Here is a 21189-nt window from a genome sequence, read left to right on the forward strand (position 1 = left end):
ACGCATGTTCCACACAACATATTAAATTTGGTCTTATACATTCACACACCAAACGCATTAATTATTCTATGCATTTTACAACAAAATTGCTTTGAGCTACTTTTATATTTATCCCTCTTTTTCTGCTTGTGGTTGCTTTATGCATTTGATTAAATCTCCACTTATTTTTGCTCCGTTTTCCAATGCTTCAAAACTGATAACATTTTCAATCTTTAAAATCTCTTTTGGGAGATTTGAGACTGAAGCAAGACGAAAATTAGCCTGCAGGAAAAAAAAAAGAAATTTGTTCACTTTATCCTTTGCCAAAAACTAATTTCATCTTATTAAAATGAAATAGGATTGATTTCATGAAATCGGGAGCAATGGATCAGTCATTCCTGTCTTCTTTTTATGAGGAAGAAAAATAACTTGAATTTTACTTAGATTTGCTCAATCTTCAAGAACATTAAATCAGGCTATACAGAAGTTATAGAATCTCCTAGTTACCAAATGAAAAATATCCTCAGGAGTTTGCATTTTAAAAAAAAGTACCAGTGACAATGCATCATAATTCCCTTCCCTTTAATACCTTTAGAGCCTGACTTTATACAGATATGCTTCTTTAAATAATTAACTGCTCTTGGCACTCAGTATCAGTGGTGATTTTATAACTACTGTACAGGTAGGAATTATATAAATAATATAATGGGTCTGAAATGTGCTAATTTGTTGCAGTAATGCCCCCTCCCAAAATATTACATGAGTCTTGGTATGTCCTAAACCCAAGTTAATGGGAAAAGCTGCAGTACAGTACCTACTGTATGCAGGTATGTTGACTATCAATATGGATCAAATATATTGTATATACATATATACAGTATATATTGTAACATATATTTATTAAATAATAATTTCAGTATCATGTTTTATACCTTTTTCCTACAGAAACATGTTTTGTGTTGATATGCAGTGAAAAAGCTATATTGTAACTTAGGCAGAGGTATATAAAACAGGATCCTTTATTGAGGCAACCACTGCAGTTGTTATTACAGCATATGCATAGGGTTTTCAGGATAGGTCCCAAGCCTCTGGATGGTACCTGGCTTCTCTCAATTGAGACAAAAGAAAAACACAGTACAAGTGCGCAACTATAATGAATAAACAGAGTGAATTGAAATAAAGTGCATCAATCACTTAATACCCAAGTGAGTATAAGTAACTAGGTTACCAATAAGGAGCGTCTGCTGCTTTGATAGGGTGTCCAAGACCCTGAATCTAGACAAAACAAAACACAAAACAGCGCACAACGCTCATGGTGAAGTAAGAATGAACAATTTATATTAAAAAGTAATTCAAGGTTCTGCGTACATCAGATAAAGGTAAAACAGGCATGTAACTGTAACTATGACAGTTGTTACCACTCAGGTATCTGGACACAGGAGAAGGCTGCAGCGGATCACCCAATGTCAGGAATCTGCAGTCATATAAGGCTGTGCTTTCATCTGCTGGGCTCTTTAGAAGCGGAGGGTTCCCTTTAGGCTTCCATGTAAGGCCCCAGACATGTTCCCTGCATGCTTGCGGAAGCATGCTGACGCGCGCTCCCGCTCAGCACTGAGCCTTTACAGCCACAATTAGAGCGGCTTTAGTAGGGGCTCACCTGCGCTTCCGCGCGCTTGCGGAAGCGCAGGTCTTAGGGGAATTTAAAATTCCCCCGCTTGCCGGCGAGACAGGCCGGTCATGTGAGCGGTTCGCCCAATGAGGGCGAACCAGCTCCGTGACGTCACTGGCCCGCCCCCGGCCAGTGACGCGCCCGCCCCTGGCCCGCCCCCTGACGGTCTGTCCCCCTTCTGCCCGATCCCTGCCCCCCTTCTGCCCGATCCCTGTCCCCCTTCTGCCCGATCCCTACCCCCCTTCTGCTTGATCCCTGTCCCCCTTCTGCCCCGATCCATGTCTCCTGTGTGTGTGTGTCTGTGTATGTGTGTGTTTATGCATTGTGTGTGTGTGTGTGTGTGTATGTGTATGCATGTGTGTGTATGCATGTGTGTGTGTGTTTGTGTGTATGCATGTGTGTGTGTGCATATGTGTATGCATGTGTGTGTGTTTATGCATGTGTGTGTGTGTATGCATGTGTGTGTGTGTATGTGTATGCATGTGTGTGTATGCATGCATGTGTGTGTGTATGCATGTGTATGCATGTGTGTGTATATTCATGTGTGTGTGTGTGTATGCATGTGTGTATGCATATGTGTGTGTTTATGCATGTGTGTGTGTATGTGTATGCATGTGTGTGTGTATGCATGTGTGTGTGTGTATGTGTATGCATGTGTGTGTATGCATGCATGTGTGTGTGCCTTTGTGTGTGCCTTTGTGTATGCATGTGTGTGTATGCATGCATGTGTGTGTATGCATGTGTGTGTGTGTGTGTGTGTGTGTGTGTGTGCCTTTGTGTGTGTGTGTGTATGTGTATGCGTGCGCGAATATATTTATCAAAGTTGCACAATGTTAAGAAATAATTTATTCTCACATGTCTTTTTTTTAATTTTTAAAATATTATATAATTAACACACACACACACACACACACACACACACACACACACACACACACACACACACACACACACACACACACACGTTCTGTATTTAAGGCACCATTAACTAAGCTCCAACACCCCCTGACGAAGTGACCACGAGTCACGAAACGCGTAGGGAGGAGGAGCTTAGTTCTTTGAGCCGTCCCAGCATCCATAGTCTCAACGCGAGGAGAGTTCCCTGCATCACTGACGTCACACGCCCAGTCGACAGCGTGTCTGCGTGCAGTGATCCTCTCTGTCGCGCAACCAGGAAATTGCAAGCTGCGGACGGCATTCGTGAGAAATACAGCCATTTGTTGTGCCATGTGAGTGTGGTTTTTAATTGCTTTTTAGAGTATTAAAGGTCGTTTCATACTACACTATATTGTGCCTATTCCTAATTACATATTCGTGGGGGTGTTGTACCGAAAATACCACCGACGCCATTGCGGATTGAGGTCTATCCCAACAAGCCATCTCCACGTGGGGTTCGTGAGAGGAGCTGAGGAGAAGGGGAGCCATTACAGATTCTCTCCAATGAACATACTGGCGTCCACTATGTGAGTAGGATTCTTCATAGCTATAGATAGGGTTTTGATTGTAGAAATACGCTGCGCAATCAGGTGTGTCTGTCATCTGTTATTTCAGACGGTGTGTTAATCCACAACAAGGACATCTTCCCATCTGGAACATCTTTACCAAAGCCCATCATCCATCTCAAAGACCAGAGACTGTCTTTAAGATCACGGTATCTTGGACTTATTAGCGCTGGGGACTTTATATTTTGTGTGTGCATTGTTTGTTATCAGATTTGGAATTATCTGTTATTTATTGTTTCCTAGCTGCTTGTTTCACATCACATCATTTATCACCTTAATATTGCACTAGCATATTTAATTCTTTTGCACTATTATTAGTTCACAGTGTAGGTTAGCGCTTTTGGAGGGGCTATTTCTTTTTGTTTTGCCCAGTTTTAGACCACAGATGGCCCAGTACTGCCTGCTTAAGCCACTCATCCCTATTTGCATCAATCTCATCCATGATGGGCTCTGGTACATAGGGGAATTCATACCCATGAGATTGTCTATTCCTATGAAGGATGGCTCTATCTGCCCTACTGATCTTTAGCAATTTATTGGTACCAGCCTGTCCAGGTAAAACCCAAAATATAGGTTCCCTAAGTTCCACCTCTTGGTATAGGATGGAGGTCCCTTAGGTGTCACTACCCCCAGCTTGATGTCATTTATTCTCTTGCGGAAGCCTCAGCTGTTTCCTCTGGGGAAAATTGACCCTCCTCCCACCAGTGATCTACCATAGGACCATCCACCAGAAGGAACCTAGTCCTGTTCATATTGGTGGCGTATCCCTGAAACATAGGGTCCCACCACTTAAGGGGTTCCATGGACAGATGCTATAGATTTGGGCTACTGGACCTAGTGTCCATCTGAGAGGACACTTCAGACGTTGAGGACAGTTGAGATAAGGAAGACTCTCTGAATGATCTAAAAGACCCAGGGGACTTTAGCCACAGGTATGGGACTGCAAATAGGTATTTCGCCCTCTGACTCGCCAGACCAACAATTTCTACCCCCAAAATCCCAGTCCCTTAAATCAGTTGACAAACCAGGGAACAGATCATCACAGGGAAAATGTGATAACACAAAGGTGGATGCAGCAGTGGCAGAGCTAGCACCAGCAAATGCAACAGGAGCCAGGATACTGCCCTGTACAAGGATGGCCTTGGAAGTACAGGCCGGTGATTGGGGCCTAGAATTGTCCCAGACAAATCCTTCTGGGGTAGGCTTACCCTTAACCCAAAGTGGTAAATCGGGGTGGACTTAGTGGCCTTGGAAGGGACATGGGCTGGTGAACAGGGCCTAATATTGTCCATGACCAGTCCTATGGTGCAATTTTACCACGGCTCTTAAGGAGGGGTAGTGTGGTGGTATCAGGAGTCCGGTGACCCCATCCTCAAGATCGGGGCCTGTGTAGTGGAGTGTCAGTAAGAGACTGTCCAGCACTTACCGCAGAAGGTCTCAGCGAAGGTTCCGCAAAGGTAGTAGGTGCCATCATGTCAACGTCAGCAGGGATCTCATGAGACCGTACAAGGCCCCGCCTTGCTCCTTGCCTGGCTAGGCCGCAAGATCCTTGTAAAAGTAAGACGTTGGGGCCTCACCCATCCAAAGGTAGGGGATGTCCTCTGGCTCCACAGGTGGCTCCTTCACTGCTCTGGCATCTTCCCCATGCGTAGGTCTCCTCCGGGGCTCCGGATGCACCATGGCCTTTTGGATGGACACCTCTTGATCAGCACATCGCCTCAGATTGCAGTTAAGAGTTGGTCTTTCCTCTGCAGGTCTTGAATGGCTGGTTTCGTCTTATGAGGAGGGTAAGGACACCTCCTTCGGGCCACGATTTCGGGGCACCTCGTATTTCCTGGTGGCCATTGGCACGGAGCTTGCCCACTCCCGCGCCACCAGGGGAAGCGCACCTAACACCCCAGGGGCAGTCAACTCACCCTCGCGGACATCGAGTACCGCTAGTACAGGTTCCAGTCCTGGAACCGACAGGCCCATCATCTCTGGCACCGGACCACATGGGCATCCGGGCATGTTGTTCAGGGCACACGATATAATTCGCGGTGTAGACATCCGGATAGGCTGCGCCAAGAAATATGCGGGCCCAGACGTAAGTTGGCATAGGTACAACAGTATGAAAGGCCACAGAGGTTGCACCAGCTGGTTTGGAGGCCAGGTCGATTGGCTGGAAAGCGGCGTTGGTTGGCCCAGGGTTGGCAGGCTGCATGAATAAGGCCCTGCAGTGCTGGCACCATACAGTGGGGCTGGCATTGCCTCCGGGAGCCTGAAGTTTGTGCATACAGTAGAGGCAACGTTTATTCTAACATTTGCCGTAAACTAGCCGGGTTACATTCTGGGTATGTGCTGGGTATGTTCTGGGCTAGTTTGAGGCACGTTTAAGGTATTTCTGCATTGACTAACGACCCATAGGATTAACACAGCAGGGATCCCTGGCAGTCCAATTCAGTTTGAATGGGACTGCCAGGGACCCCCGCTGTTAATCTGATAGGCCATTAATCAATGCAGAAATGCTGGGGCTAGTTTAAGGAAAGTTTAAGGCATGTATTCAGAATGTACCTGGGCGTTTCCTGGGGTTTTTGGGGAATTGCCACTGGTTTTTGTTAGAATAAGAGTTGCCTCTACTGTACACAGCGCATATAGTGCTGTCCCTGGATAGTGACTACCATATAGCCCCCGGGTAGATAGTAATTAGCTCCAATTCAGACATTTTTCCTTTCTTTAGTGAGGGAGTGTAGACAGAGATTTTGCAGCTCTAATCACTTGCTCAGGTCAGTGGAACTGAATTACAGTAGGCAGGCATTAGTTAGATCCTCCCTAGTGCAGGGATGCTCTCCTATTGGATCCTGGGTGTTGCCTCCCCCACCCCAGGTGGAATATAGCCTGGGGCATTGACGAACAAGGTGTGACCTGGCTCCGGCTGAGCCAGTCACAGCGATGGGCGGGGTGTTGGTTTGACACCGAATAGCTTGCAACTAACTTTGCAGAAAAGCTTGCATCTTGCTTTGCAAGAACCATGCGGTCCCGTTTTTCTGGCGGGAACACAATTTTGAAAGTACAGTCCATGCGGTGGACACCATTTTGAGCACACTAGCACAGTCCATAAGGCATATGATACACAGGGTCCCTGGCGACATATCAGGAGCCCGTTCCTTACCTTGAAACTTTGCAATAAAGTTGGTGAGGGTTACACGCTCCCTGGAAGTTCCCACAGGCTACGCCCCAGCACAGTACGATTTATGCAGCTAGAAGGGTACACGCTCCCTGGATTTTTCGTCAGAGTGCGCCCCAACCACTGTTCTGAGATAGATGAAGGGTACACACTCCCTGGACAATTTCTCACAGGGTACACCCCAACATAGTCTCTGTTTTTGGTAAGGTTCTAGGCAACCCCCTCCCTGGTGTAGCCTCAGGGAGAGGTTCCTCCCTTCCTTAAATCAAAATGGGTGCCCAGAGTCCCTGGTAAAGCATCAGGAGCCCGACCCTGGCCTCTTCTGTGCTGCACTTCTGCAATGTTCTAAAAGCCGGTTCTGCATATCAGCAGTGCCTCCAAGTGTTGCACTGCTTCCCCCCCTCTCCCCCCCTCCTACCTAGGAGGGGAAGACTAGAACTGCCTATAATTTAGAACGCCTTCTCTCCAGTACAGAGGGGGAGGGCACAAGGTCTGCACCGATTGGCTGTACACAGACCGTCAGTGTTCACCTTCACCCCAGTCACTCAAAGAGGCTGCATGAAGGGAGGAAAACCCCACAGGATATTCTGTCACTGCCTGTAGCTAGTAGCACTTACATGACAGGAGGCAGAAAATATAGCCCTGGACAAGCCATGGCTACAAGTAAAACAACCCTTGGAACATACTTATATATAAATATAAAGACATACATATCAGTCAGTACCAACTCAACCTGGCACAGAATCACCTTATGTCAAATATTGCAGTCACATGCTTTAGTATTATTAAAGTCATTATGCACAGCTCTTGCCTTTTATGGTAACTTGTGTAATGCCATTATATAATACAGCCTTCTGATTCTAAGATCTTACCCTCTCAAGAAGAAGCCTAAGTAAAACATGCATCAGAGGGAAGCGCCATGACGTCACTCACTATGTGACTACATGTGAAATAGTGATACCAGTGGGACCATGAGCAGGCATCTGAGGGTTTCATTGCAGCCCTGAGACTTTAATAAGGCTGGAGCAGCTGTCTGGAGCTACAATACAAGTAGCGTCCATGGAATTAGGCCTTTATTCATCATTTTTCTCCAACATGAGATTCCTAGAACGTCACATCATATACAGGTTTCTATCACCACACCCGCAGGGATAACTTAGCCTAGTACACAGTGATCTCTCTCCCGGCTTTCCCCCTTCCCACCCCCCTGCTTGTAGGGTTATGTTACTAAGGTATGGATACATTTATGCAGGAGGCCCACACTGTGGTGCCATAAACACTCATTTTTGAGATATATAGTACATGTTCTGTATAAGCAGTTCGGCACATCATCCTCTGACCACGATTGGATGCCTATATACCCTGGCTAATCATTATCAGCACAAGAGTCACTCGTACTTATCACACTTGTTAGCCATTACTGTACCTTTTTTATATGGTGTATATAATCTTATTGAGTAGAACACAATAGGTAGCGCTAATAAAGAATTAGTTATGTATATATATTAAAAAACAGAAAAAGGAAATTACATATAGTATGAGCAGCCTAGATACACCTCTGACCACTAGTCAGATAAGAGCAATGGAACTGTAATGGTATCGATGGCGCTAACAATAATATAAATATAAAAAATGAATAAATATACAACCAGATGGCGATTGGAAAATTCAATGATGATCTCAGCAGACGGTGATCAACCATGAAATATAAGAAAAGAAAAACATAGTATAATACTGTACAAACTCAAGACAAACACACAAACAATGACTAACAATGTTGCTGAACCAGATGACTAAATAAAAAACATTTAATGTATCATAAAGCCATATAAGACAAATATGACAAAGGTAAAGGTCCCAACGATATCCTGTAACTGGCCGAAATGCCCGCTTACCAGAGCCTGGATGGTAATAGGCAGTGGATAATCAGAGAGTATCCCTCTCATAACTGCTGGCACAGCTCCTGGCACAGCTCCTGCACGTCTTTCCGGCGTCTACAACGTGTAGTGTATACCGTCAGTGGAATGAGCATCCATCCATGCAGTCTGCCCTGCAACCGCGAGAAGCTGGTGAATCTGCGGCTTTATCCTTCTGGTGTCGGGCGCTTCTGTGCATGTCCAAACCACGGAGGACAGAGGCAGAGCATTCAGACTGCTTTCCCTGCTCCTGCGACAGCGTGGACGGACGCTCATTCCACTGACGGTATACACTACACGTGGTAGATGCCGGAAAGACATGCAGGAGCTGTGCCAGCAGTTATGAGAGGGGATTATCCCCTGCCCCTGATTATCCACTGCCTATTACCATCCAGGCTCCGGTAAGTGGGCATTTCGGCCAGTTACAGGATATCGTTGGGACCTTTAACTTTGTCATATTTGTCTTATATGGTTTTATAATACTGCACCGACACACTTTATTCGAGCAAATACCCGGTATGTACCTGGCAGATACCTGGAATGCGCCACTCCTCACCTCTGACAAGCCCCGTTGCATTTGCCTTCCCAGCCTGGGTTCATGCCTGGCTGATGTGCGGCTGATCTGTTAAATGATAATGATTAGGATTTAATAGGCTGCAATGCTTCGCGTGTCTACCAGATGGCATAAATTCATGAATTGTAATGCAGTATATATATATATATACTGTGCAGTATTGCAGCCAGCGGGAATAAAATGCTTCAATCCCTGCCTGGAAAATAACACAATGCACTCGGGCAGAAAACAGTCACAAACCTCAATACACCCGGGTATACCCGAATTCGTGGGACTAGCCAAGCTCGAATAAAGTGTGTCGCCAGTGTACATTAAATGTTTTTTATTTAGTCATCTATGTGGTTCAGCAACATTGTTAGTCATTGTTTGTGTGTTTGTCTTGAGTGTGTACAGTATTATACTATGTTTTTCTTTTCTTATATTTCATGGTTGATCACCGTCTGCTGAGATCATCATTGAATTTTTCAATCGCCATCTGGTTGTATATTTATTCATTTTTTATATTTATATTATTGTTAGCGCCATCGATACCATTACAGTTCCTATAATATTATTGAGCTACTGTATATATTGTGACCATGTACAGGGTGACTATACACCAATCACTGACATTAATACTGGCCTGTGGTTTCTCTATTTCCATCTTGGCATTAGTCCATCTTCTGTCCTCTGCATTGAGAATCAGACATCAGGGTCAGCAGAGAATTAGTGATTATGGTACCTTCCCTGTCCCCCTTATTCCTGTTTGCCATTCCCTCAACATTCCGATCCTTCCATTCCCCGCCCACCTACTGTGTGCAGAGATATGTGTTTAGGGTCATCGAATTAATGGTCTCATTCCCACAGCATCGGACATAGCTACATGATCGCCGGATGTAGGTAACTTTACCCTACAGGCATTTATGCTGTTGTGATTGTTGCATATGAGTATTTTTACCCTACAGCTACTTAGGTTGCTGTTCACTGAGCCTAATACTTTTTGGCTATTGTATTGTTCTTATTGTATTGCTTGGTCCACTTATTTTTAATTTATATCCATTAAATTTATTTTTAGAATTAACTATACACACCATTACATTGGGACTTGCTATTCTGGGCTACCCCATCAGCTTTTTGCCTCATCGCTATAGACCGGGTATTTCCCACACATCCAATATTATGCAAACATTGAGTGCATGCTATAGGTACCTCCTGGTCGGTGCTCCTCCGCACTGTATGGGCTCTTCTTTATTCAGACTTTAACTACAGATGTAGTAGACGTTATTACCCCTGTTAACGCAAGTTAATGCACAAAATAACACTAGAAAAAAAAATGTATTATCTCCTTAATGATTATTTTTAATAGCAATATTGTAAACTAACACACCAGCGTTAATGCAATGCATTGTTCTATTGAGTGCAATAATGTCTGCTACATTTGTATGCAGGGGAAATTAAAAGAATAAGCTACATGAGGTACTAATAGTTATGGAATGGAAGAATCTCCTCAATAAATCACAGACTGACCCTATCAAGTTTAACCACCTTGAGTCTAACAAAGTATTTTTAGATAGAGGTAATTAGTCTGATAAGCCTAGTCATTAAAAAAACGAATCTTTGATCCCCTTGATCTCCCAGAGGGCACATCAAGCCATAAACAATCCCCCCATACCACCTATGACTTCCAAGCAAGCATATACAAACCTTACCTATAGTACATGCAACATATCTGGGATAGAGAGTGATTGCCTGGCTGACAGGCAAAGCTGTGTTCAGTTGATCAGTGCCAAACTGCTATGTATACTACCACTCCACCAACACCAGCATCCACCCCACAGTGTCTAAACACTGCAACTACTAGAGGCTTGTCATAGAAAACTTATACCAATGAGACTATCCTCTAACACAAAAGAGCAAAATGGAATGTCTGACATACAGTATGGCATATATGAATAGCAAGAATGATAGGATATACAATATGGACCTATAACTGTGACTGAGATCATAAAATGTAGATTTACAGCTAAGTAGCTTCAATTGAGTAATGTACCATGTACAAGTACCAACCAGTTTTCCTTAGTGAGTAGCAGCAGCAGCACAATAACATACTAGCAGCAGCAGCCATGCACAGTAATACTAGTTGGACAACTGCATCATCAGAGTCAGAACGAAAAATCGAATTAGAGGTATACCCTACTTACCTATTAATAACCTGCATCAATTTTCCCTAATGATCTTTGTCCGTGGCAGTGTGTATTTGTCGTGACTAGGGGTAGTCTAATGGGTGGGAAGGGACAGAAGAGGAACTCTTGAGGAGGATGATGATGACTGTGTCCCGCTCCCAAATTACTCTCTGTTGATCATACAGTATTCTGTTGGTTTTCTTGCCTTAGTTAGACTCTCACCCTCACTAACGTTCACACAGAACATGCATTGGATGTTAACAATACCCATAGGTATTGCTAAAAGTGTTCATACTTTCAATCCCTGCTTGTTCTGCCTGTTCACATCTTCTCACTCCCAGTCTCAGATATGATGGTGGTAATATTTGAGGTGGGGATGAGAAATGTGTAGATGTGAATGAAAGCACTGGTTGAGGATGAGGACTTGCCTGAGCAAACATAGCCCCAAGACTGTTGGTTCAGTTGATGGTGTGTAGGAGACAAGTGCAGTGGTATAACCATGGAGACATATTTGGGCAAAATAAACCTTTGCTTTTATTCAGCCCGTAGCTTCAAACAATACATCTTTGAGACAGCCCACAAATAAACAAATAGCCTATTGCTTTCTAAGGGCTTACTGTCCCTATCTGCAGGGCTGGGAGGATAGGCCTCTTACCAACCTCTGACTGTTATTAGGGCTCTTTCCCTCAGTCCGGGTCAGGGTTGTGTCCTTGGGGGGGGGGGATTGTGTTGAGCAAGCTGGATACTGGTTCATTGTCTTTAGCTGCAATTAACCAGCACAGTGCTGGACTCATCAGACCAATACAGGCTTTCTATTGAAGCCCTTTTAGACAGAGGTTCCCCTAAGCCCACTCACTCTCAGTGTCTTAGTATGGGTGAGAATAACTAAACTAACTAAACAACTTTAAAAGCACTCAACGGAGAGAAACTGCAACAAAAATTAAAAAAAAAATTTAAATGAAATAAAATAATAGATTTAAAAAAAAGAATAAATTAGAGTGCAAATGGAAAAACATATATAAAATAAAAGTCCAGTTGGAAAGGTTAGGTCAGTTATTAAGTTGGCTTGGTGAACCTGCTTCTAAACAGACTCTACCTAGTATTGCAGTTACATAAGTAGAATCTTTGGAATACTGTAGAAATGCTAACAAAGCCTGCCACAGTGCAGAATAACCTTTAATGAAACAATCAATGATAAGAAGATAAAAATACACTCACAAGTAAAGTGGTGTGATCAAAGTTGAATCACAAATTAAACTTTCCTCTGTGTACTATTGGCCCTGCTGTTGTAGTCTGCTAAGTAGTGCTTGCAAAGGTCTCCATCCCTGGTGTCTTCTCAGTGCAGCCTTTGGGGTACTTCTGGATTTTCTAGTGGTGCCAAACTTCACCCAACAAGTTTCACAGGATAGTGTATAGGAGATATTTTCCGTATGAGATTAAATAGACAAATTGTCAGACACACACCCCCACACCCCCAGCCTACCCTAGTATGTTAACCCCTTATGGTGTAACATTAAATATATTATACAAAAATAAAAGATAGTGTACTTTATAAGACCCCAACTATAAAAGGGGATTTAAAAGGGTGTCTGAAACAAATGCAAAACATATATATGTATATATATATATATATACACACACACACACACACACACACACACACACACACACACACACACACACACACACACACACACACATATATATACACATAAATATATACACCCACAGTATATAAATATTTATATCTATATAATGTGTGTCCTTGACAAAGCGCAACACTTGCGTGGGAGGACTGCTCCCCACTGATACATCCCTTTTTTGTATGTTCTAATAAAGCCTTTTTGTTCCTGAAGTGCCTGGTTACCGATCTTCATTTAACCGTGAGAGCATGTGAGTGCCCTGATTGTTTTTTGTACTTATCTCTCCCTGTCTAAGGGGCCTGTCCCTGTTCCAGCCACAAGCTTACAGGGGAGTCGGGGCCTATTTGGGCCCTATCAGGGGGTCTCTGGCCTAGTGCATGGGCATAGTGACACCCTGGACACACAACCTCTCCTCTCTGTGTCCCAGCTCCGACTCACGCGCGAGGTTTGAGCTTGCCAAATGTATCCACTGCAGAACAGGAGATCCTCACAGTCCTATTGGTTGTTCTGTACCCATGTGCCTGTAATCCCAGTAGCTGCTGGGAAATGTAGTTCCCCTGTGGATCCTAACAGAACATGGCTGCCGCTGTACTGTGCTTCTGCACAGGCATGGGATCCCGTGCATGCGCGGCTTCGCGCAAGATGGTGGTGCAATACCGGCATCCCGTCGAGGAGGTGGGGGGCAGGAGACCCAAACTATATACAAAGTGAAACCTAAGTCAAAGGAGACGTTTGGTTGCATCCTTTGATCAAATAATGACAAACCTGCTAGCCAACGTCAAGGTAAGTCTCAATAGCAGGTCCCTATGCTAAATGCATACAAATATTCTGTGAAATATACCCTGAAGGGGTTAATAAACTAAGCATAAGCTTATGTAACTTAGTGCAGTTAAAAACTGGTATATACAAGTAACAGTGTTTCCCCCCCACAATCACAGATAGGGGCCATTACAGGGTGTATGGTGCATATATCTGTTGGCAACAGGAGGGCTGAGTCATCCGCTGATGGTAGTGGGGACACAGGCTTCTGGGGTTCATACCCCACATATTTCCTTAGCAGTGCAGTGCTTCCATCTGCCGTGGACTCCAGGAACTGAAGGTAATCTTCCACGGTAGAACTATTACTTCTCCCCCCAGTAACATCACGCACCAGGCAGGAGGTATATTGCAAAACAGGAATGGGTTTATTACTACACTCTGCAGTAACAGTTACTCAGCAGTCTTCTGCTAGATACAGAGACTGTAGGAGGAATGTCCTCCAAACCAAGTGCATTAAAGTGTGAGATCTGATAGTGAATAAGCAAGCTTAAGCGGACCCTGGGAAAGGTAAGTAAGCACAAACAACTAGGAGTGTCTTGATTGCAGAGCTCATTAACAGGTTGCCTGCTGCCAATGGTATAACAAAAACCTAATCTGAACTAACCGGTGTATATGAACATCAGTGTGAACAGCAGGTCTCTATCTGGCAGCAACCTTAGAGCAAGGTATGAATATCTAGTGATATAATTATGTTGTTTTTACTCACATGGGTGTTTGTATGCTGTTTGTATGCTGTCCCAGAGGTGTGCGTCCAACTGGTATACAATGTAGACAGGAATTCTTGTGGAAAAAGTGAAGCACAGTCGGTCCAAGAATAAAACAATCCGGGGCTAAGCGAATGAATTAAAAATATTCTTTATTGGCGGAGCACAGCATGGTGGCACAGGGGATATGCCTCTGACATGTTTCGAGCTGATATAGCGCTTCCTCAAAGAGTATCCATACTGTGCACCCCCAATAAAGAATATTTTTAATTCATTCGCTTAGCCCCGGATTGTTTTCTTCTTGGACCGGCTGTGCTTCCCTTTTTCCACAAGGATTCCTTTCTGCCAGATACAGTCTGTCAGCATTCACTGGATGATGGTCCCTGGACCACCACTACAGGCTAAGGGCACCCACAGCCGTCCTAGCTCTTCCCCACCTCCCTAGCGGAGGCAGAGGTATGGGCCACACTCTCTCCAAGAGGGAAGAGCACATGGGAAGGCCACAATTTCTGGTTTCCAGTCGTGTGACCTTCCTTCCTCAAGTGGGAAGGAACAACTCCTAACTTTAGGGCAGTCCCAGTTACAACAGGATGTACCACCCCTTGCTGTCACTCAAGTGCAGTACCAAAGGTGAAGGGGAAAACCCCATACCAACTACTGGCAATACCTGTGAATACCAGGAATTACTGCCAGCCCATAGGGTAGAATAGTAGCCAGGGGGGTACCCCGCTACATACCAGTAAGGATACCTAAATGTAGGCAAAAGTGGAAAGGGAATTTACAGGGACCTTACTGGGACACATACTGTAGAGATTGTTTTGGGCAAAATCCACAGAACTTGAAGAAGTCATGGCTCATAATATCACCCGAATCTGTAATGGCCTTATTTTACCTGAAGATGCATCTATAAAGTTATTTTTTATAAAAACTACAGTCTTTGTTTTACAGTAATATACTCTTTTGCTGTTTCAAGATTGAGTGCTGTCTCCTGATTTCGTGGGCTCAATACAGTATCGTTAACCTACAATTGTTTATGGGACAAGCACCTACCTATATATCTCTGCTAATGGAGTGCTGGCCTTTTTTATTATATTTATATAGTAAAAGGACTGACTTTTTATACTATATATATATTAATAGACAGGCCATTACATATTATTTTTGTATAAGATTCATAGTTATGAAAAAATACAATACAAATGAGAATTTCAGAACCAGGGTTTCTAAACCTTAATAATAAAAGGCTAATATGAAAGAAATATTTCTCATAGGCATATAAAAAACGTACTGGGGTAAGCTGACGGGGATGTGAGTTAGGATTTAGGAAAACCTCCTCCTCAGAGTCTTTCTCATCTGAGTCGTCCTCCTGTGTGTTTCTGTGATCAAGATATTCTTTATCTGCCATAGTGTAATTAAATGGTGGTTTTCACTGGGAATGCATTTAGAAACCACTTCATACTAACAACACTTTTGATTTTACTGGATTGCTAATTTCTCTAAGACACTTTGAGATGTAATTTCTAGTCTTTTCTCTAGGGACCCATTCATTGGTAGTCTTTTACTCCCATGGAAATGACCACCCCACACCACACCACCTTCCCAAACCTCCTATTCAGCTAATATAAGTGGACACATTTACATTTTTACTATCTACTGTGTGAGAATATATATCTCCACTCCAAGAATCCCTTCTCAACTGCACATGCCCTAGTGTGTGCCCTGTTTATTGTCTCTCTGTAGTAAGCAAAGTTTAATTAAGAAAAATGAAGAGCAAATAAAAAAAAAATGAAGAGGAACCAAAAGAAATTAATGGAAATGTCAATGCACTAGCTGAAAGAATAGATACCTGAGGACAGAACGTGGTGCGGAGTATTCCAATGTGTTCTGCAATGACCTGTCCCAAGATAAACATACCAATCAAGGTCCATTCCCTGCAGCCTTGCTGCTAGTGGCTGGGGAGAGGAGTTTCCTTTACTCAGAGGGTACTGCGCAATGGTTCTTTGTTTTTTGTATTTCATCTCTGTAGAGCATCAGGATTAGAGATTTGGAACAAGAGAATCTTCCATATAGAAAAAAAGAACAGTGTGAACGGAACTGTCCTGGATTCCATTTTTCCCACCTTCCCCTTTGTTTCTGAAGGAAAGACTGGTATTCTCTTTGATATTTCCGCCAGGACTTTATTGTTTGTTTGTTATAGCTCATCAACAGAAATTGATGTTCCTTGTTTTACTATTGCAAAGATGCACCAGAAATTTGACTGCATATAATGCTTAGTATAAGGTGTTTAGATCTCTGGTTGTACAAAAGGGTATTTATTACTTGTTTGTGTAACTGTACATATCTGATGCATTAAAAATTAGCATTCAATGATTCATTTTCTCACCTTGAGAATTAACTTTGACAAGGCCAATGGCACTTTTAATTATCATCATTAACGCAATATTTCTACATCCATTCTGCATGTAAAAGTAAATCTGAAAAGATTAGTTTTGATTAGAGATGTTGTTTGGTATTCTGCTTGTTAAGGCAGCAATCTGAAGAGTTTATTGAAAATATTGTATTTGCTGCTAGATTAAAATCAATTAAAGAAATAATCTTTTAAGAACGCAATTTCCCCCCAGAAGCCTATATGAGTTTAACTCATATAATGTTAGTATCTTGTCCACTATTTCTTACTTTTTAATGTTTGTTTGTTTTTTTACCATGGTAGCCTACTGTATTAACACCAGTGAACTCTGGAGAGAGCTTAATTTTACCTTCCTACAGTATACAATTAATATCAGGGGAATAGCTATAGCTCGGGCAGTCCAGGCAAAGCCTGTGGGCCTGTGCTCTTGGGGGGCCCACTGAGGGTCGCCAAAAGGGGGGAGAGCCGAGACATTTGGCCCAGCAGTCTAGCCGATGACCACAGAAGTCAGGGCCCCTTCCTCCTCCGGGCTCCTTAACAGCAACTTACCGTCTGGTTCGGGAGCAGTGAGTGATGAGCGGGAGTAGGGGGTTTGCAGAGATCGAGCAGCAAAGACTGGGGGTAGAACTGAGGCAGAGAACTGCAGAGCTCTGCCCATCCCTGCTCTCCGTGACATCAGGGGGAGGAGTTACCATGTGCTGTTGCGGGAAGGTATGCTGTGTGTGTTTGTGTGTCAGTTGGTCGTTTGCGGTGTGTGTTTGTGTCTCAGTTTGTGCGTTTCAGTCTGTCAGTGTGCTTCAGTGTATCAGTATGTTGTGTGTGTTTGTGTGTAAATTTGACAGTTGCAGTTTGCTCTGTCAGTGTGCTGTGTGTACCTCAGTGCAAGCAATAGAGGTAACGCGTGATAACTATATTTTTAATAGAGCATTTTTTAAATAGTTTCTGTCATTCTTTACACAATTAGTAGTGTATCTGTATTAAAAAAAGTTACTGTGCAGTATAATGTACACCAATGTTTTTCAGCCACTTTTGTGGTTATTGTAGTTTGCGTGTAGGTGGTTATTCTAATTTGTGTATGTATTGGGGGTTACTATATTGTAGAGGGGGAATTGTATGTGTGTGGGGGCAAATTGTATGTGTGTGGCTGGAGGATGGGGATGGAGGGGAGGATTGATGGAGCTGGATTGAGTGTGGAAGGGAGAGGGGGGGGTTACTGAGTGATAGCTGAGGGGGGGGGGGTGTGAGAGGAAAAAGGGGGTAGTGAGGGTTTGGGTGTAAGAGGGGGGGAGAAACACATGAGGAGAGAGGATGAATAGAGCAGAGTGAGGTGTAAAAGCAGGGGGGGGGGGACTCGCAGGGCTGCCAACACACTGGGGGGTGGGGGCGGTAGGCCGATGGAAACTCCTGAAGCTACAGAATATGCTCACAAATAATCGGGCCTTGGAAAAAAATGTGCCGGGGGCCCGCGCATGTCTAGCTACGCCACTGATTAATATATCAATGAATGCAGAATGACATAAAAAAAATAAAACAGCACTGAAAAGTGCAAGAAGTGATCTCCTTAATTAAAAATAAAATGCTCAAAAACTGACTGTCAGAGTACTGCTTTAAAATGTTAAAAATCAACTAGCAATGGATCATTAGAAACAGTGGATAATCAACTGAAACATAATTGGTTAACATGGATGCTTTGTTGCAATGTAATACTGTATATCCTAATATTAAAGGGCCAAAGTGGCTTCCACAAAAAGTCTAGCAATGTGTTAATCTATGAGCATATTTTTAGCATATTGAATGTGTCTAAAGGCATTGTTATACTGTATTTTTCTATCCCTCAGAAATTCATTTTTGCAGTTATGCAGTATACTGTACAGTATACAGTCTTAGAGTACTTTAATACTTGTCAAGACTATTTATTTGAGCCGAGGTTCTGGGAACACCTAAAATCTGCTATGAAATACTAGTAATTTCAATTTATTTGTCTATTGAAATGGGTTCACAGCTTAGCGTTTAAATGTGTATACATGTTAAATATTATAAACTAACAGTTTTAATGTAATCTTTTAGAAAGATACTAAAAATATCTCCATTAAATGTAACATATATTGTACAATGTCCAAGAACAATAAGAAAGGTCTCAACCCCACACAATGATTCCTAGAATTTGTAAGTACATTGTAAATTGTTAGTGAGCTAATAGCAATAATTAAATTTTTGCAAAAGCAGTAACTTCATATTATTAAAGTCTCCTGACAATTCTTCTGCCTTGATATAAATATTATAAATATACGATATATCCACAATAAACAGCTATTTAAAAATAACCTCACTATTACTTGCTAGTCATACAAGACATACAGATAAGGCTTAGCATTGCATGATGTTCTAAGTAAATATAAATAATTCCCAATGAAATCTATAACAAATTGTTTGGGATATTTTTCCTAAAAATCCTTTTGATATACAGTTTTTATATATCATTTCACAAATATACACTCGTATATTTTAGGCTAATATTTTGCAAAAAAAATCATAATAGCATTTAAAGTTGCCCCATTTTTAACACATTATGCATTGGTCAAGAAATTGTTATTTTCTTTTATGTCTTTTACATAAAAATTACCAATTCGAAAAGGTACAGTAATATGCTATTTTAGTATGCAGATTTTACTTTAACGAGTTTGCCAAAATGAGCATGTATAATATGATTTGTAGATTATGATCTGATAACTCAAAACTATAGGTACCATTACATTCAACTGAAACCACAACTAGATTTTTTTTTATGGGGCAATAATGGTAATGATGACTTGAACATTAATAGTTATAAATACTACACAATACTTCCATATCGGAGACTAAAATTACCCATACCATTATAAAGATGAACTTTAAGTGATTTCATGGAATTTCTTGTTACAAAGGTTACTTACACTTTAATAGTTTCCTTGCCCAAAGTGATTCCTTTTTAATACTTGAATCTATAAATATGTACTGTATATCTCCTGGATGACTTTAACACCTACTTAGCAAGTCAGAAATTAGACTAGTTTTACAGTTTTTCTTTTATCTACAAGCCACTGCAGAGGGAATGACTTGTACTGCCAGCACGATAAACGCCAATTCTGAAACCAAAGAAATTCAAAGAGGTGTAATATATTCTCCAAGACCATAATTAGATCTGTGATTGGGCATGCCATATCTGAGTTGGATTTTCTGCTGTGTTATCAATTGTTCTGATGCAGTTTATTTTTGATCATTTATCATATGGCTTTGCTTATGTATTTTCTTCTCTGTACAGGTCTAGCAGTACACCAGATTATTACCATCACTGTTTCCCTAATCATGGTCATTGCTGCATTGATAACAACACTCGTCTTGAAAAATTGGTAAGAATTAATCCTAATTATTTTGCAATTCACTAGTTTTAACGTAACACTATAGACAGAGGACTACATTATTAAACTGGTCAAAGTTTTGAAGGAATACTACGTACTGTATTTACATCTAAAGTGCAGGTAATCCCTACTCATTGTTTTTATATAGAGTGCATTTTGATTTCTTTTTTGTTCAGATACGTTATATCTGTTACATTTTAATAATGGCTGCTTTCCAGGTTGCTCCTTCTAAGCTCTATTCTAGGACTGACTGCTTTTAAGTTGGTGTGTTTGTAAGTGTACTTTACCAATTGACATACTTTTCATAGTAGTAATGTATTGAGGTTTTATGCCTCTATAAAATAATGTCTCTATAAAATAATATCTCTGTTTATTAAAGGGAGAAAACTATGTACGATTCAAACTATCTTCCCACAGGGTCTATGTATAAGGCGTCCAAACCCACTTTGTATACATTATGTAAGGAAATACTTTTTGGTTTCGCTTGGATCTGTACCAGATATACAGTACTGTGAGAAGATTAACCAAATGTCCCACATTTGATGCAAATAATTATTCATCAGAGTTTGTGCGAATATAGAGGAGTTTTTCAAAGACAAATTGGGAAGGACACTGAGAATTAGACTCAGTGTGTTATGCCACCAGACCCTTAAAAAGGACAGCAACAACTCAGACTCAGACCCAAATACTGTTTTTTTTTATTATAGCACATCCATAGAAGTCTAGCCCAATTCACTAATGAATCCAGCAATACACACACTCTAATACTGAGTTTCTTGGTGAACAGTATGTTTTTAAAACAAAATTAAATAAATAAACAATACTGCAGGGCCTATTAATTAAATTCCAATATTGACTCTAATATGCAAAATAGCCCAGAAAGGGAAATTATCTCTGTGGGTTTATAAAGCAGTAAAGGATTTGAATACAAGAGACATACTTTTTAATAATAAGCAACAGACATCCTATGGACCACAGCTTCCTCCTGGTTGCATAAATTGACATCTATCCCTACCTCACTGTGAGAGATCCTCTCTAAATATCTTTATTAATAACACTGTTCAATATAATGGACATGCTACAGTATATATTATACAATGTATATACAGTATCTCTACAGCATGCAGTTCTACACAATAAAACTCTGCGGCTAGTTATATACTCCAAATAGACTGTGATGCATGTAGCAGCTTACTGATTTGTCCATGAATATGTAATTTTGCAAGTTTTCCTCATTTGCATACATAATT

At 41.8% G+C, this 21189-nt stretch overlaps 1 protein-coding gene across 7 annotated transcripts in view; it reads left to right on the plus strand.

The window, feature by feature from the left end:
- The window catches only part of AJAP1 (adherens junctions associated protein 1), a 434689-nt gene that overhangs the window by 288215 nt on the left and 125285 nt on the right, over nt 1-21189 (plus strand). For all 7 annotated transcript variants that reach the window (XM_075604936.1, XM_075604941.1, XM_075604940.1 and 4 more), the window contains one exon: nt 19843-19930. In XM_075604936.1, the coding sequence (XP_075461051.1) occupies nt 19843-19930 (88 nt within the window). The remainder of the gene's footprint in view (nt 1-19842; nt 19931-21189) is intronic.

Source organism: Ascaphus truei, chromosome 6, assembly GCF_040206685.1.
Source record: "Ascaphus truei isolate aAscTru1 chromosome 6, aAscTru1.hap1, whole genome shotgun sequence".
Classification (NCBI taxonomy): domain Eukaryota; kingdom Metazoa; phylum Chordata; class Amphibia; order Anura; family Ascaphidae; genus Ascaphus; species Ascaphus truei.